This window comes from Galendromus occidentalis, unplaced genomic scaffold (genome assembly GCF_000255335.2).
Source record: "Galendromus occidentalis unplaced genomic scaffold, Mocc_1.1 scf7180000077488, whole genome shotgun sequence".
NCBI classification, from domain to species: Eukaryota; Metazoa; Arthropoda; class Arachnida; order Mesostigmata; family Phytoseiidae; genus Galendromus; species Galendromus occidentalis.
Genome location: NW_003805476.1, coordinates 515116 through 530106, shown reverse-complemented (window position 1 = coordinate 530106; position 14991 = coordinate 515116). Strand labels below are relative to the sequence as shown.

Here is a 14991-nt window from a genome sequence, read left to right as displayed (position 1 = left end):
CCTGCTCTAATCAAGTCACAGGAAGCAGTTGCCACTTCTTGTCAGGCTGGCAGGCAGACCGGCGATCCGAGGAGCGAGCCGGCGGGCGGGCTGGCGGGCGGTCAGTCAGTCACTCCTCGACTCTTGTCCTGGATTCAGACTGCGTTTGATGGACTCGCGTCAATTGACTTTTACTCACACAGTGATTTACACCACATACGATCCCTGTACCCGCACCACTGGACGAACTTCGAGATAGACAGAAGGATGATCGAACTACCACAGGCTGTCCATACGAGTGGAATCACTTGCCTCGGTCTCGGCTTCCGACCCTAGAATACCAAAACACTAATTTCGATTGTATCACGATGCTGATCGTACGCTGGGAGACCCGCGGGGGCAGATCCGACCGATCCGCCCAGTTTACAGCTTGCTCTCGTTGTTGTTTTCGTCATGTCGACGAGAGGACGAAGACATCCGAGTAAGGAGTGGTTGCAAAGTTTATTATGATGAGATCCATTTCCACTCTCTCGCATTTTCGATTCCCGTATCTGTTGTCTCATTTCTACACATTTTATACAGAGAGTCGGGTGACATTCGCATTCGATAGAGTCCATGCATGGGGTTCGGACGAGGCCGCGAACATCGGGTCGAAATAAATTTTAATTTTTACCTTCAAGTATAAGGAGGTTGCCCACCGCTTCAACCCATATCCAGTCGGTCCTCGTCTGAGTGCTCGAGATTCCTCGGTAGGAACAACGTGTTAGCGGTAATCTCGAGCCGAGTGGATTCTGGGGCGGTTTGAACGAGCGAGATTATATGGGCTCGTTCATTGCGTAAAAGCTGTTTGTTTATAAGTTTACTAAAATCTCTTGCCGGATCCTGAATAATTTTGTAGTCGTCTAGGCAGTCCGGCTCTGCTGGACCCTTGGAACTCTGCTCGTCGCTCTCGAGCACCAGATCTACTACGTCGTACCACTGCGGCTCGTAGTCCTTCCTGAGCATTTGTCGAACAACTTTCTCCTGGAGGACATGACATGTTTTGGCTAGACGGGTCGGTATTGTCCAATCTTCGGATTCATCCATGAACTCCTCATCAGAAAAGTCATCGTCATCGGAACTGCTATCTGCAATAATCCAAACTCGTTCGAATCGGGGAGGAACAGTGAATCCAAAGGAAATAATCGGCCTCCTCTCGACGGAGGCCCTCATCGAAGGAATTTTCTCCGATCAATGACATCGATCACTCTTTACGACTTCGAAACGGTCGAGAACAATCGTGAAGTCTCTGCACTCACCACAACTGTGGATAGACGCACCGTCCGAAGCGAGATCACTCATCGATAAATAGCTGTAGTAATAGAGATCGGATTCCATTTCGAAACTCGAATTCCCATCGCTCCGAGACTCGTGATCGGTGCCTTGCTCACTTTCATCGACGTCGTTGACGCTGTACGTTCTGGACGAGGAAATCGTTTCAAAATCCGAGTTATCATCGTCATCCTCGATCGCACAACTCGATCTCGAGCTTCTGATTTCCGCTGCGCTTGTATTTCGGCGTGGCAGATGACGATTTCTTCTAGAGAAACGACCGCTCTCGGATAACTGTCTGCCTCTCGACATCATCGTGCTCAAGAGTCTCAGCTGTGCATTGTCGGGATGACTGATGTACAGTTGTTGGATAGCGCTAACAGCTCCCGTCAATACGTCTGCAAAATCGTCGATTGCCGACGAAGAAGCGCCCTCGCTGTCGTCGTCGTCGTCAGTTGCGTCGATGTAGCTCTCGATCAAATCCGTCCAAGTTTCGTTGAAAGCGTCTATAATCTCAACGAGATTCTCGAGCACGGGGTCGTCGAGCTCCGAAACAGAAGATGCACCGACTGCTCGGGTCACTATTTCGTCGGTCATTTCCATCTGAGGAATTCTTTGTGTACGGTCGCTGGACACAATGCAGGAACGTCTGCGACGTTTTCAAAACATTCCGGATGCGCGCGGTTCGCGATGTTGATGATCGAACGCATGCGGAAGAGTCACAACGGAGGCGACGACCGTTGTAGTAGGTGCTCAATGTGTCGATGTGTCCGAGGCCCGCGAGCGAGTGTTGAAGCTCGGAATCTCTGCCACCTCACATAAACCTATATCTCTTTAGATATTTCGATCGCCTCACTTAGATTCAGACGATCTCGCGAGTCTTGGTGAAATCCGCGCTGTGTCAGTTCCTTTCGTTCCGTTCAATTGATCAATTCGAGAATTTCCATTCGCTTAGCATCCCGACGACGAGGCCTTCCGGTTTCCTCTTTCCGGCTTGAATCGGAGTTCCTCGCTCCGGAGCAGCGATTCCAACAACGGAAAATATTTCTGTGTCACGTTAAACGGTAGAGCCACCCTCCTTGATTGCCGGACCCGTTCCGGGGAGAACGATATTTAGCTTGATCCACCCAACGAAATCCTAGTCGAGTTCCTCTACGGCAGTGGTGGCTTGCGACGCAAATCGCAGCGCCCGGTGGCGTTCAGGTTGGAACGAACTCTCTCGAGAGCTAAATGAATAAGATCTCCACGGCTCTCAGGTAGATGGGTTCTTTGACAACAGCGTCTAGTGGGGGTAGGTGTGTGACGTTCGCATCCGATGTCAAGTACATCAAGTGACAGTACATTCTCAGATTGTCTGATCATTTATGTAATGATGTTTTAATTGAATTGTCGGCAGCTCCCTTCATGAGTCCGCACCTTACCCGTATGGGATGTTTCATTAGTGCGGGGACGCTAATTATTGTATAATGACAGTCAACGAAGCTAGCAACAGTGAGAACACACGCGCGAGTACGCACTCAACGAGCTCGGATTCGAAGTTCGATCCCTCTCGATTCAGAACCGTCCACGTGAGATCATCCGTACTGGTAAGGTTGGGGGGCGAAACCGGAAAGGGGTCACATTTTGTACAAGCTAGATTCTCGGCGTTTATTATGGTGAGGTGCGGATGACGAATAAGAATTACCGAACAAGTCGCGCGTCTGAGGATTAAGAACGAGGCTCCCACCAGGAGTAGGGAACGCGCTCCTTGGAAACGATATTCCGCTCTGATTCCGACTTTTCCGGAAAATTCCGCAATCGAGGGGTCAGGCTCTCGAATGCGCGAAATCCGTAATATCATCCGATCTAATTTCAGTTTTCAGAACGGTTCTTCGCCTGAAAATAAATTCCATGAGATCCAAGGTGCGCGGGACAAGGAACGCCCGCGTTCGTTACGGAGCCACGACGCTGCTGTAAAGCGAATATTGTGGTTTCGGATATCTTCTCTGATAATACTCGGTAAGCCAGTGATCGTAATTGATAGTGAAGGCAGTCGCGGAAATGACTCGAGAAGCCCCGAATAGTATTTTACAACTTCCGCAAGTGGTCCAACAACTGGTCTACTCAGAGCTGTGGGTAACCAAGCTCGTTGGTCCCTGTGAATGCATGGAGCTGGATGGACTAGTGCCTTTGCGGTCGTAGTAGGTGGTGGAGGTGGTCGCGGAAACGACGACGAAAGCGGCGGCGGCGGCAGCGGCAGCGACGAAGAGATGACTCACTTGTATGAGACTGGAGAGGAGTCGGGTTGACGTTAATTCGCGGCGAAGTTTCCTCAGAAACCGCGGCTATATGTGATTGTTGGGGTTGCTGTTCACCGTCACTGCTTGAGGGAATTCTCGGAAATGAGGTAAATCCCGATGTGGGAAGCGTTGATATGAGTTGATGGCCCGAATCATTTTGTCACGAGATGAGACGCGCGAGTGGGAGTAGTAGCGCAGGTAGGCGACCAAGTCAGTGACAATGGGAGCCTCGAGCCATGAGAAACTTTTCACTGCAATTTTCGGGAGCATCGCCAGGTTTCGCTCCTCTGCGATGGCCTACGATCGTCATGCGAACAGGAGATAATTAGGTCCGTCTGCCTTGAGGTTGATTGAACTGATTCTCCGAACTATTGGACTAGCGATTCTCACAGTCGCGAGGATTCTGTGGAGATCGAGAGGTTTCCGCGGGCGAAATCCCTACTCTTCTCCCTATGGACTTTGGTACCTTATCGATGGAGATTGGGAACATGCGGGACGAGAATGATTTTCCATGTGATGTACTCCTTCGAAATTGAATCGGATTTTATTTACACGCAGCCAGACATATATAATTCACAGAGGGGGGAAAACAGAGTTTTTTTACACTGCACGCCCTTATTTTTCGAGGTCGATGCAGACAACACGCTTACACGGACTGAGACACACACACTTCTCTTCACGTCTCTGGCGTCTTCATCGACACCGTTGGAATAATCTCCTTATTGCTTCAGTATACACGGTTTTAGCTCTAGCCGTTCAGAATTCGCACCGAATCGGTGTGCAGCTCGTACTTTGACTATCCGATCGCGACGAGAATAACTATAACTCCAGCGAAATTCGTACATTCCTCCCGCTTCTCTTGGGCTAGAAAGCTCGCATCGTTGTCCGGGGAACCGGCAACCGTATCAGAATTATTGCTCCGTCTATCATGATAAATCGCTTGGTGTTTGTGGAATCATTGCATCAGGGGCCTTCAAGTTCGGAACAACGTTCACGGAACTGCGATCCTAGCTCTTGGGTTCCGCTTCCGGCCTACCAAACCCTGAGAGCTTTGTCGGAACTTGATCTTGGGACAGAGGGAAAAGGAAACGGAAGGTCAATGAAGAACGGGATCCAAGATTGAGTTGAGGGGAAAGGTTGTGAGCGAGTAAAAAACATCCGCCGACCCCAGCATGGATTTTTATGAGTTGGTATTTTTTCAGTTTCTGAGAATGAATCTCCATGGGCAGACAATGAGTAGAAGTTGCCTCTACAAGGAACGAGGTCGACCATCATCAAGGATGTCGACATCTCGCTCGGTGTAACATCGGTTCGTTTCGCTTTTTGTAAAAAACACTGGGTCGACATGCCGGCGGTGATTGAACAAGAGTTTTTCAGCAATTTTTTCTACAAAAAGTGGCCTCGGTAAACGAGTGGAGTCCCGTCCCATCTCTCGAGGACCGATAGTACCGCGAGTATCCGAAAAAGTATTTAGTTTGGGAGATTTCTAATTCCGGCCTTCGAATTTTATGTATAAACAGACTATTTCGCCTAAAGAGCGCGTCGCTGGCGATCGAAAAGCATCTCTCTAGGGAATAAATACCGCGAAGTACCCTAATCGCACCCAATCAGACCACGCTTCCATCCGATCTGGGCCTGAGAATTCGAAATCTCTGTGTGAACAAGTTGTGATCTTGACGATGCCTGCGTCGGATCGACGCGCTCCATTTTTTCAGTCGACAAACTTCGTTCGCTTGCATAGATTGAGTGATGGGGGGACTCGATTCAGAAGGTCGCGGTGTTCAGGCACGCAGTACCGAATCCCGTCCGATTGAATTCTCAAGTTCGAGAGCATCTGGTCGTGATGGTATCTTCCCAACGACCGTGTGACCTATGATTTACACGGGGTAGGGGATCACAAGAAGGTGATTGTAAAGATGATCATTTTCGTTGTGTGAAACCTCGTCATTTTCGTTTTTGGGATCAACCACTGAGCCAGGGTCGGTGGGTAGGCAGGACTACCAACAAATGACTTTTCCAGCTGACTTCTCCAACAGTAATCCCCCGGAGATTCAGGTGTCGGGAGTCTCGATGTGCTCGCCGACCTCGGAGAGCGAGGAAGCGAGCGGCAAGTTTGGGGGAGAGAGAGATGAAAATCCGAGGGAAAAAAGAGAGATCTCTCGCCGGAAGGAGCGAGTATTCGACATCAAACCCGGGTAGGCTCCAAAAGCTCAGTTCTACATACCGAATGAGGCCTGAATGTACAAGTATATAATAAACTTACTCTATATACAAGGCTCGATAAGCTCGATCGATGTCAAAAAGAGCGTCCGATAGTCCTCCCCGTCGACCAGAACGACAACTAATCTCCTCATGATCCGCTCTATGTGAATACAAGTATCGTATATGCCCCTGTCGTTGCACTTGCGACTTACTTATGGTCTCCGCCGTGCGCGCATCGGGTTGACGGATCGGCGCACAATCGAACGGAGACTATCAGATGCTAGACTTGGCTGCCCATCATCGACGACGGACGAATAAGAAAACAATTCATAGACTCGATAAACAACGCATGGAAGAGTCAACGGTCACTCGTAGCTGTTGATGACGATCGATCGATGGTCGGCGTCGAGGTCGTCGTCGTTCTGGTTCTGACGGCATTGATTTGAAGACATCATTCAACGGTCCTCGGCGGTGGCGGTAAGGGGATCAGCGGATGAGGCGGTAACATAAGAGGTAACGGCGTTGTAGGTGGCGATATGAGGCTCGAAACCGACAACGGAGACGACACGGGCGAATGGGGCACCGATGGACCGGAGTTTGAGTCCTTAAAGCAGGAAGACTCATAGTGCTTATTGAGGTAGCTCTTCAGGGCGAACGTCTTATTGCATCGCGGGCACTGAAAGTGTTTGAAGCCGGAGTGCGTCTGCATGTGGGCCCGCAAATTGGAACGGTCGGCGAACGCTTTTCCGCAATGAGCACATCCGAATGGCTTCTCTCCCGTATGGGATCGCATGTGGCCTTGGAGAAGCCATGGCCGCGAGAACGCCTTACCGCAGATCTCGCACTTGTGCTGCAGGTTATGGGTGAGGACGTGCATCGCCAGCGCCGGCATCGAAACGTATACCTTATCACATGTAGGGCACTTCTTGGCCAATTGCGAGTCGGGACTCCGATGGGTTTGTTTGTGTCGCGACAGATTCGACGACGTGGCGTAGTGCTTTCCACATTCTGAACAAGTATACCTCTGTTTGCTCTGTTCTTTCTGCTGAGGAGTCGCAGCTCCTAGAATTGCGTCGGTGCTACACGACTTGAGTTTCTCGCTCTTGCCCCTCGAACGTCCGTCCGAGATGAAGAACGCGTCGTACGTGTAGCTGACGGTAACCGAAGGCTTGTACATGGCCGGCAGTTTGGGCTTTTTCTCATCCTTCTGGTCGTCGGACATGATATCGTCGTCGTCGTCGCCGTCTTCCCCGATATTGTTGTTGTTATTCATGCTGTTGTTGTTGTTGTTGTTGCTCAAATTATTGTTGTTGTTGTTGTTAGTCTGATGGTGGTGGTGGTGATGGTGATGATGATGTTGGCTATGATGGTGGTGGTCGTGGCCGTGGTGGTGATGATTGCTGTCGCTGCCGGCGTTGCCGCTCAGCGACAAGCCATTCTGGTGTTCAGAGTGGAAATGCCGGTGATGTCCGAGATGGTGGTCGAGATGGGCACCGTTCCCGCTGCTGGCGAACAGTTTCGCGTCCAGTCCGTTCCGTAGACCGGACAACCCGCTGCTGAGGCTGTTGCTCAGACTGTTCAAACTAGCGAGATTATTCAACGCGGAACTTCTAGATAAATCTATCGCATGGTAGCTATCCTGGAAAGATGGCGGGTATGAGAACGCAGACGGGGTGGGAGGGTCCCTCCGGAGAGCGCTGGGATGTATGTCGAACGCTGGATTGAAGATCGTGAAACGGGGATAATGTAGCGGTGTGAACACGGGAGGCAAGAGTCCGCCCGGAGGTGAGGTCCTGCTCGACGGCGCAGGCGAGTCGCTGCGGGGGCTGTGAGTAGAACGCGGCGACGACGGCGATCGTGCCCGCGTGAACTCAATGGGACTCGTGGAATCGTCGACTTGGATCTCCTCATCGTTCGAGTCGTTGGCATCTGCATGGAGAGAAGAAAAATATTTCCCTTTAGTATTTCTCTCATAGTAGAGTTAATTATTCTATTATTAGAGAATGATACGGAGATTCTCGGCAGGATTGCAGATTTACTAATGACGACGCGTCGCCGACGTACTACATCGGATCGTTTAGCAAAAAGACTCAACGAGCTCGATCCGCTGTTAGCGAAATTGAAAGTTGGTGGTCGTAATTTCACCGGATACGCTTCATCGAAAATCCCAGCGAGTGTGTCACTATATATCGAGAGAGCAGGTTGCCTTGCTACTTTGCAATGATCTACAAGCAGTTCCAGTTGAGCGCTTTTAATCACGTTAAAAAGGGTTCGCCCATTACGAGCCTGTTCTCCTCGACGGGACGCGCGCGTACGCGGAGAAACCATGCGAGCAAATATAGGGATTTGCTCTTCACAGCGTTTGAATTCCCTGCGCTCCTGTTCGAGGAGGTGTTGCGCGGAATAACCAGCCGTGCATAGAGCATCGTGCGAGCGCGTCACGTCAACCGGAGCGCCCCAATAAGACCGTCTTTATTAGCCCCGACTGTCTGCGGCCGATCGGTCTCAGCTCTCGACCCCACTGCGCAGGGGTGGTCTGATCGCTGAGTCGCCGCTTCGTCTTTTTTTTTTGATAAATCATTCGTACCCCCGGAACTTGTTCCAGTCCCTCACAATTCATGGAGAGCGGCCTCGTTAGATGACCTCAACCACACGATCGGCCACAAAATCCGCCGACTATGTTTATGCGAGGGGCAGCGGCCTTCGTAGCCATGCTGGTAGGATAGCATCGAATGGAAAGATCTCTCATTGGCGATTTTGCTCAGGTAGCGCTCGAGTCACGGTTCGAAACACCGGATGATGATATTTTTCGAAAACTTCAAATATTACTAATAGAAACTCTAATGTTTCAGGCGTCGTGGGACGATCGGATCTCTATCAAGCCTTTGACACTGATATATCAACGGAGGCGAAGCCGCAACCCCGCGGGCGCCGCCCGGTGTCCGTGGATCGATTTGATTTAGGCCGGGGAAGCGGTTGACCGCAGATTTCGTCTGATATTATTCAGTATTTAAAGCCGAGCTTTTTTATTTCGGACGAATCCGCGCAAATATCATCGAATCGGGATGCTTGGCTGCCTGAGCCGATCACTCTGGTCGAGGGACGCGAAACCCGACGATTCGAGTAGGAGGCGGGGGGCCAGGAGGGCGCCGGGAGGGCAAAAGGGTCGAGGGCACGGGAGCGAAACAGCGAGAGTGAGTCGGCGAGCATGCGAAGAGTCAGTCGGACTCGATTTCTATGCCCTGGTTTGCTCGGTAAGTTGTCGACGGCTGGGTCAGAGTTTGGTGGCTTTGTAGTTTGGTAGGCGTTGAGATGTAAGCAGATGGAACCCCCGGCTGAGCGCGCATCCAACTGACGGAACAGGCGAGCAAGCAAGCAAGTGAGCGGTGGCGACGACGACCGTGATCGTGATGGAAATCCCCTCATCCTGTTGAGAGTCGCTGTAATTCGAATGTGCGGACGTTCCGCATGGTTTCTGGTGGTGGCGAACCATGTGGACGCGATTTCTCCAGTCGACCCCAAGAATGAATGATTGTTTTATTAAAAATGTACAAGCGTACGGAGGACATAATTCCGACACTACGTAATTACTCTGATTAGCCGTGACAGTTGGCAGCGCTCGAGAACGTCGATAGCTCGCCCCGTGTTTCGAGCGAAATGACATTGGAATCGACCCGACGAAAGTCACACGACACGCCGTATAGAATTATTTGTTCTCTTCTTTTCCCACAAGGAATCGAGCTCGATCCGGACCGGCTCCGAATCCGATATCCGGAAACAAGTCTACACCAACGCAACTTCGCATCCGATAGAAAATGCCATCTGTGGAACATTGCCGTCTCCGTTACCCGAGGGGTCAATGACGAATTCGTCAACTTCCTCGTCGCCTGCCGAGTTTGCATCGCTCGCTCGCCGGTCAACGTTCGTGAACTTTCTGCTGAAATGATCGATTCGAGTTTTTTTCCGAGTTCGTTTGTTCGACCGACCGTTCGTTCGCTCGCTCATACGCTCGACACCCGTTTGATGGCGACAAACGGAGCGGCGAGAACTCTTCGACCCGTCGCACGCTATGCGACACGTGCGTCGTGTTGCTCACGTTTACCGAATGCCGCCAGCTCTCAATCGCTCAGTAGTTTTCGAGTGGCGTCATAACAGGTAGAAGGTGTTGCCGCTCTGTCGGCTTCCGCTAATGTTCGTCCGTAACGCTTACAACTCGACTGAAAATGATAGATTCCGTCACCGGTGACGCCGGCGCGTCCTCCCTACGTGGAATGTCGTTCGTCCCGTAGCTACCTGTAAGCTCGGTAAGGGCCATTTGATTTCGCTGGGTCGGAACGTCCTCACCACGGACCGCGATTCCGCGGTCTGTGTTGACGTCATCGCCGGAATCAGGGATCGTCCAGTCTTGTAATTGTCATTTTATGCAATGCCGTAGAGGAGGCCGTCTCCCAATGGCTACGGCCGGAGGCGTCCAAGTCGTAAGGAGACTTTTGCCTTCCCACCAAACAGACATCCGAACGCGCTGCTCGCCTGACTCATCCGTCCATACACCCCGAGGCTCTGACACGACCATCATTAGCCCACAGGTTCAGACGCTCACTCGATCGGATCTGAAGGCCAGACGCTGCGCCGCATAGGCCTGCAAAGCCCTCGAAGGAAAAAAACCATTTCCAGCCAAAGAACACTGTACATTCCCAGCAAGTATAAGGAACGAATTCAATGTAGATACATTATTTCGTGGATGCCCGAACAGAAAATCAAAAACTGCGGAGAAAGCACTCGTGGGATTCGGGGACGATAGAGGGATTTGCCGGGGAGCCTGATCGAGTCGTTGAGATGCCGAGATTCCCTCGAATGTATTTAATCCAGGAGGCTCAAAATCTCTCATCGAATTTTCACCTCGAATCCAGGGGCGATGGACGTATGAATGAGTGATCCGATGGGTCGTCGGTTGCGACGGTCGGTGGATTGGGGAATGACTGAACAAAGTGCGAGGCACGAGGCCTACTGTTATTCTTGCTGGATGTAGACTGTTTTGCTAAGGATCAAATCTTCACTCGAAGGTGGGTAGGGAAGGCGTCGTTTAATTGAATCGAGAGCAACATTATATCGATGGCGCCAAGGCTAATCATAAATGGATTACTACTGTTGATCGTGAGCGGGCTTGAAGTGTACGCGAGCTCAGCTTCTCCTCGTGTTTGGAGAACATCGGAGAGGCCATCTGCCGTACAGTCTCCTCCCCTCGAAACTCGCAGTGGTCGGCTGTCGGGGTACGTGTTCGTGTTGTCATCTTCAAAACAGTCGCTTCCCTGTCCGCCTCCGTTGCGGGAACTCGCAGGCTCGACGAAACTAATACACAGACAAGGGTATGAAAAGGGCAGCTGATGACAGCTACGGGCGATTCCAAGGAGGTTTCCCGCTCTATTGTGGTGTATTGCCTCTTCGACAAGAAGCTCCCGGAGGAGCGGGGAAGTTTTTGAGTTTCCGGAGGAGGAGCCCCCAGGACTGTCGAGCTTCCTTAAGCGGTAGGTACGGAAAACTAAAGTGAACGAAAAAAGAGAGAGAATCTCACCTGAGGCGTTCGGATCAACCAAATCGACGGCTATGAATCAGACTAAATTTGAGTTTTATTTACGAAGCGCGCGCGCGCGCACTCACTCTCGCTCACAGGAGAAAGCTTTCACGAGCGAGCATCGACTAGACACGGACTGAAAGGACGAATGAACGAGCGTGATCTCCACTGGAAGGAGACTTGCACTCCAAGAACAAGCACTTGTGTTCCTCGCTCACTCGGTGCGGCCTGCTGCTCGCCTGCCTGCCGCCCGCCTATCCACCCACCAAGCTTTGATTCGAAAACACCTTTGTCGATGCGTGGGTCTGCATAAGATATGTCCCGATGCTGTTGCTAAACCCCGTAGATTATTCACGAACTTCCTCATTGTTCCTTAAATTCTTTCGAAACTTCGGAGAACTCGTTCCTCTCGAATCCGTCCGACAACAGCGTCGCATGCGATAGCGAGGGGATGCTCAGCTCCAGACCAGAAAGCACTCGACGTTTATTCCTGCGCTCCGGGTCGTTTTCCCGATGAATTCCGAGTCTGACCTTGAACCTCATTCCGACTGGACTTCGGAACTCGGTCTCTCTCGGAAGTATTTTTCCCTCATGCGCAGGATTGCTGGATTCAGTTGGCCAGAAGCAGCCTGACGTCACCCAATCGGGAACCCTGCCCCCTCCCCCCTCCCTCCGATCGGTGCCTATATCTGAGTCAAAGATCCGATAGCCGAAGCAAAAAGCAGCTCTCAAGATCGAGTGGCCTCCACATAGATGCGGCACAGATCCTTCGCGAGCAAAACTAGTGATTTCGGAGCGTCGTTGAGATTTATATGCTCTTGGGACACAAGGCTATTGCCAGGAGTCAGGATTCAACAACCTAATGGAGACCTGGCTTTTGTTAAAGGCTGGCCTATGGCACGCCCCACACACGCTCGTTTCCTCACACACATGGTGCATGAACTCGCACACGCACTCACACACCGTATCTCGAGTCGATGTAAGTCTCGACATACAACTCTATCCATTTGTGTTCGGCCTGTCCATATCTTTGTGCATGCGTGGCGACACCCTTTGTAACCGGATATTTGGTCGTGAGCGCCGCGCCGCTGCTCTGTTGCTGGTCCCCAAGTCTTCGACGACGACGACGACGACGAGGAAGACGATGACATTGCAAGGGGACATTGTTTCGAGCTAGCTGGCTAGTTGCTTCGTCGCTGTTGGACTGACATTGCATCACAATTAAGTCGAATGGCCAGTTAATCCCCTATATATGTGTCCGTATGTGTGGAGTGCGATTGTGTGGGAACTGCCGAGCTCTTCCAACCGGGAAAGCGAACGAGCAGCAGCGAAAGTATAGTCGGACAATCGAGCTTGCGTCGAAGAGCAGATTTATCGCCTATTCACAGCTAATTTGAGGGATTTGAGGCTTGCTGCAACCACCGCAATAGTCTGGCTAACCTCATCCTCGACGCGGATACTCTAGGTGCATCGAATACCTCGGTCCAGGGGGAAGAGAGAGATTGCCGAAGGCACTCTCAATAGCGCGAGTGACCTCATCATGTTCATATCGATTGGGCTTCGTCTCAAGCTCCGATTTGCCGCTCGGTAATCCGATGTGACCGGCAAAATGACACAATCTCGCGAGAGCGAAGAAATGCGGTCGACAATGAGGATCGAGGGAGTCCCCGCGGTGTTCCAAATCGGAATCGAAATTGATCCCGGCTAAAACAAATCCTCGGATCATCCCGGAATTCCAGCACTTGTTATCCGGGAAAAGTTTCGGAGGACTCCTCGAGAGAACAGACGCAAGACACGTGTTTTGAGGAGCAGAGCTCCATACGCCGGTCTATTTTGCCATTGGGTTCCGCCAAAATTAGCCCGACTCGACATCGGAACATCACAGACTCGAGTTTTCGCGACGGCACCATGCACCAGGACTATGCGTACTACTCGCATGGTGCCCTGTCTGAGAGTCCTTCTTGGAAGCGTGCCTTATCTACCCTAGGCTACGGCTCGTGTTGCCGGACTAGGCTGGAGCAGGGATTCTTATCTTTTGGTAAGATCTACCTGCAACAGCTCCCCGCTGGTCTTTGATGTTGTTAGTTGATTTTAGAGAGGGACCAGAGGGGGAGCGCACGAGACTCGGGACCGAGATTTACGAAGAAACCGCTCGGGGCCACAATGGAAACATATTCCTAATTAATCAATGCTACTTTCCCTGCTGCTGCTGCTGCTGCTGCTCACTGTGCTGGGAACTGGTGGCACTCGCTGCAATCGTTGCACAGTCGTTGCCGAAGCAATCAGACCTGCGGCGCTAATAGAGCGACGTTCGTGCGTCATCGTTACCAAACTTGCATGGCACACTAATTGAGCCCGAATATCACTTTTCCGGGAAAGCTCAAGTGGCTCTCGGATGCATGATCCATTGTATCTATCGAGTCCCGAAACGAACCATCGCGGGAAGAGACGGCGGTCTTGGCAACGAAACGCGAGCCCAACTTCACCTCTGGGTTTCTGTTTCTCGAGTAGGGCCAGTGCCGGAACTTGTCACGGATCGATTCCTCGTCGATCGACCTTGCTGTCACTTTGAGGTGTCTGCCTAGTTTCCTCCTCATATCTAGGCACTTACTCTGAGGAGCGACTTCTGCTTCGGATGGGGACGGTGGTTCTTCGACAATGTAATCGGCGAGTTCTGGACTCTGGCCTTTCAGTTGCAAGGCCGCGGCCTTCTTTTTCAGAAGGTAACAGCGCGGCATCGCTGCTGAACCCGCAGCCGGGACGGGTCCTCCGATCCAGTTGATCAATGTCAGAGTCTGCGTGGAAGTTCGCGACCGTCTGTCAGTCAAACGATCAGTCAGAACACACGGAGTCGAGGGAGGGAACGAGTGATTTCAAGGAGCACAGGAGCACATCCTCCACCTCGGAGTTCAGCACGTTGCACAAACGTGCAACTTACGTAGAATCACTTTTATAGCTCGGAGTCCAGCCCTTGGGAAAGGGATATGTAGAGGGAGAGGGGCTCAGGAGCGCCTCCCCGTTCTCCTGAGTTCTGAAATGCTCTCCCGGCGAGCCGGGGAGCTCACTGGGTGGCCTGAGCAACAGTTGAGAGCCCGGTGGCGCTGGTGAAAGAGAGCTTCAGGTGGAGTAAGCACCGCCCAAATGCGAGTTTAACGCAGTGGCCTCGTAGGGCCCGGCCCCGTCGATGAAGGATGCGCGAAGGACGACAGGAGGAGCCAGCTACGTCTCCTGAACGCCAATAGGATTTCGCCGTCAACGTCGGCAACCCCTCGCTGGCTTTTTGCTGGCCCGTCGCTTGTTTACTCACTTGCTGGCTGAACGTAGGTGGGTGGTAGACGCTGGATGTTGGCAAGTAGGTGGGTTCTCGGAGCGTGCGAAACACGCGTGCAGCCGACGTGCACTGGATTCGAGCTGAACTTCTCCGCCAGTCCGTCGTCGTTGTCGTCGTCGTCTTCGTCGATTGGCTTCGGCATACCGAGAACAGTTGAGCTATAAATCGACAGCATCAGGGAGCCGCGGCATTCTCGCTTTTTGCCCTCCAGATGTCACCAGGTGTCGCCAAACTTCTTAAATGGCTCTTCTTCTTTTCCACTCCCCGTCCTTTTCCTTGGCTTGCCATTTTTGCTTGGTATTTTTTTCAGGCTTCTC

The 14991-nt window shown here is 51.8% G+C and overlaps 2 protein-coding genes across 2 annotated transcripts; both read right to left on the bottom strand.

The window, feature by feature from the left end:
* Positions 1 to 467: 467 nt before the first annotated feature.
* Positions 468 to 1937, bottom strand: LOC100898652 (clumping factor A). Its single transcript, XM_003746049.2, has 2 exons — positions 1278 to 1937; positions 468 to 1106 (listed from the first exon to the last, which is right to left on the bottom strand). Exons 1-2 carry the CDS (start codon positions 1891 to 1893, stop codon positions 682 to 684), a joined length of 1041 nt encoding a protein of 346 aa, XP_003746097.1. The 5' UTR covers positions 1894 to 1937; the 3' UTR covers positions 468 to 681.
* A 4285-nt stretch (positions 1938 to 6222) lies between these two features.
* On the bottom strand, positions 6223 to 14081 carry LOC100900072 (putative uncharacterized protein DDB_G0277255). The gene is made up of 2 exons (XM_029112275.1): positions 13955 to 14081; positions 6223 to 7700 (listed from the first exon to the last, which is right to left on the bottom strand). The coding sequence occupies exons 1-2, from the start codon at positions 14079 to 14081 to the stop codon at positions 6223 to 6225; spliced, it is 1605 nt and encodes a 534-aa protein (XP_028968108.1).
* Between the last annotated feature and the right edge of the window lie 910 nt (positions 14082 to 14991).